This window comes from Aphanomyces astaci (genome assembly GCF_000520075.1).
Source record: "Aphanomyces astaci strain APO3 unplaced genomic scaffold supercont1.28, whole genome shotgun sequence".
NCBI lineage: Eukaryota > Oomycota > Saprolegniomycetes > Saprolegniales > Verrucalvaceae > Aphanomyces > Aphanomyces astaci.
This window is the reverse complement of record NW_009798291.1, coordinates 381,604-384,155: the sequence shown is the minus strand read 5'-3', so window position 1 is coordinate 384,155 and position 2,552 is coordinate 381,604. Positions and strand designations below refer to the sequence as shown.

The 2,552-nt window shown below is 44.6% G+C and overlaps 1 protein-coding gene across 1 annotated transcript; it reads left to right on the top strand.

Moving 5' to 3' along the window:
• Positions 1–662: 662 nt before the first annotated feature.
• H257_10465 (hypothetical protein) lies at positions 663–2,060 on the top strand (the record flags this gene model as incomplete). Its single annotated transcript, XM_009837028.1, has 2 exons — positions 663–824; positions 1,716–2,060. 2 exons carry the CDS (start codon positions 663–665, stop codon positions 2,058–2,060), a joined length of 507 nt encoding a protein of 168 aa, XP_009835330.1.
• Between the last annotated feature and the right edge of the window lie 492 nt (positions 2,061–2,552).

Genomic DNA, 2,552 nt, shown 5'->3' with positions numbered 1-2,552 from the left:
TTAACATCAATTTTGGTTCCTGCACTGGTTTGAACCTTGCACATTCTATCCACTCCCCGTTGCTATGTCTGCCGACACACAATACTCAAAGATCTGATGTATCCTCTTATTTTCGATGTTACCCGACCCAATCAGATATCACTGGGATCAGGTACAAACCACTTATAATCGACAGGGTGGATGTCATTTACACTATCTCATCGCTCACGGAAGTACGAGTAATTACGCCTTATGTTATGGATGTTGTGGCTGAATGTGTACCGTACTAAACTACGTAGTACTACCGTATAATCTATGTCCTTTTAGGTGGGTGATATTTCACAACCACACGACGTTTGAGCTCTTGGAAAAATATTACTACCTTTTAGGAATACAAAATCTTAATACAAGCACATCACACATGGACACCCGATTCATATAGAGGTTTATCTATTTATTAGGCCCCGTCTGGATACCACTTTTATTGACAGAGATAATTTTGCAAAATATTCAAGAATCTCAGCGACTTCAATTTGGCGTGTCTGGATGCCATTTCTGGACCAAGTAATATTCCATAAATTTATCAGAAATATCGTGAAAATCACAAGAAATAATATTCTACTCATGTGTAGAATATTTTGACGATATTGACAGTGCGCGTTGAATTGACAGGACATTTCGGAATGAGAAAGGCGATCGTGATTGCCTTCCTACGTCGATGGTTCATCCGCCGCCGCCTGGCCAAGGAACTCTTCGCCAGAGAGATGGAGTACCACTACCTCGACTTCGTCCACAAGACACCAAAGAGGACGTCCATCCTCAGTGGTCCTCTCTGGGTGGACGAAGTTCTCTGCGGCTCTGCGCTATCCTCTGATTGGCTGTTCATTTCCAAACTTTCTTTTATTCTATGGCATCCAGACACACCACCCAAAATCATTCTTGGATCTTGAAACCCAAGAATTTCCTGCAATGTCGAAAAATGTTTTTTATTCACTGTCAATATTCCAATATCCCATACATAATATTGGTGGGTGGCATCCAGACGGGCAAATAGCACAGGTACCTCAAGTCTGACAGTTATAATTCTGACTTATCCCAATACAAGAACCAGGTACTTATTTTTAGAGAAGTTGAACACTATTGTCCATGTCATCAGTTGGATCAATCGTTTCGTCCACAGCAGATATCGACACAAGGTCAGACAGCATCTCCGGAGACACAAACTCTTCCTCGCTTTCGACGGCTTCTGTGACCTGAGAGACCAGCTTGCACTTTCCGAAGCCATTCATAATAATAGACTCTGGCAACCCAGTCCACGAGTCAGTAATCCATCGTACCAGTGTAAGAGTAGGAGTTTATATTAATTATAAGGAGAGTGTAGCCGCGCGAAATGTAAACCTGTTGAACTTGTTGTTGGGGCAAGCCTCAAAAATATAAATATATACAGGAACCTACACTGCGCGCCACATGATTAGACCCACACATATTTTCGTTCTTCCTTTTTGACCAATAAACGATTGAGCTGTTCCAAACATCGCAAATCGATGAGTTTGATTGGTGGATGGCACTGACATGCGATTTGCCGCCCATCGTGCACCAGTTTGAACAATCTGGCCGACCGGTTTCAAAAACTCGCACCACTAGAATAGACCCATTCGGAAAATTTTGCTTTGGAAGTAAATTCAACCACACTCACGACCTCCTATCCTCACCAATACTATGTTGAACCTTAACAGCTCCACCTGTTTGCCGCAATGGGCCTGGGATCTCTCTTGAGTTCCATGGAGCAGGGCATGGTCTTGGCTCTCCGACGGCACGGATTGAGCATCCGAGCCATAGCTGTCGAGATTTCTCGATCAACAAAGGCCGTCCGCACTTTTCTGAAAGACCGGAGCAGTATGGAACAAGGTTTAAAGGAAGAAAGGCAGGCCATATCATCGGACGGGAGTACCGTTTGCTTGATCGTGAGGCATCCAAGACAGGCTTATCAGCTCGAAGCCTTAAGACTAGTCTCAATTTGGATGCCTCTCTTCGAACATGCCAACGGCGTCTCCTCCAAGCCCCCAACCTCAGCTATGTGAAGCGAAAACCCATGCCAGCCCTCACGAAACGCCACAAGAAGGCCTGTATCGAGCACGCCAAGAAGCATCTTGCTGCTCCTCCAGACTGGGGTCGAATTATTTGGTCGGACGAAAAGCGCTTCAACCTTGATGGTCCTGGCGGCCTTCAACATTACTGGCACGACCTTCGAATGGAGCCAGACACGTTTTTCACTCGTCGGAATGGTGGGGGTGGGGTCATGGTTTGGGGTGCTTTTTCTTCTGCTGGTTTGTCTAAGTTGGCATTTCTTTCTGGCAATCAAAACTCTTCTGCATATGTTGAAACATTAAGCAATTACTTGTTTCCATTTGCCCATTGCCATTATGCTGATGATTTTGTGTTTATGCAAGATGGAGCTTCGATTTATACTTCAAAATCCACGAAAGAATTTTTGTCGGATGAAAAGGTTACTCTATTTGACCACCCCTCACTATCTCCTGACTTGAATCCAATCGAGAACCTGTGGGGGCTCC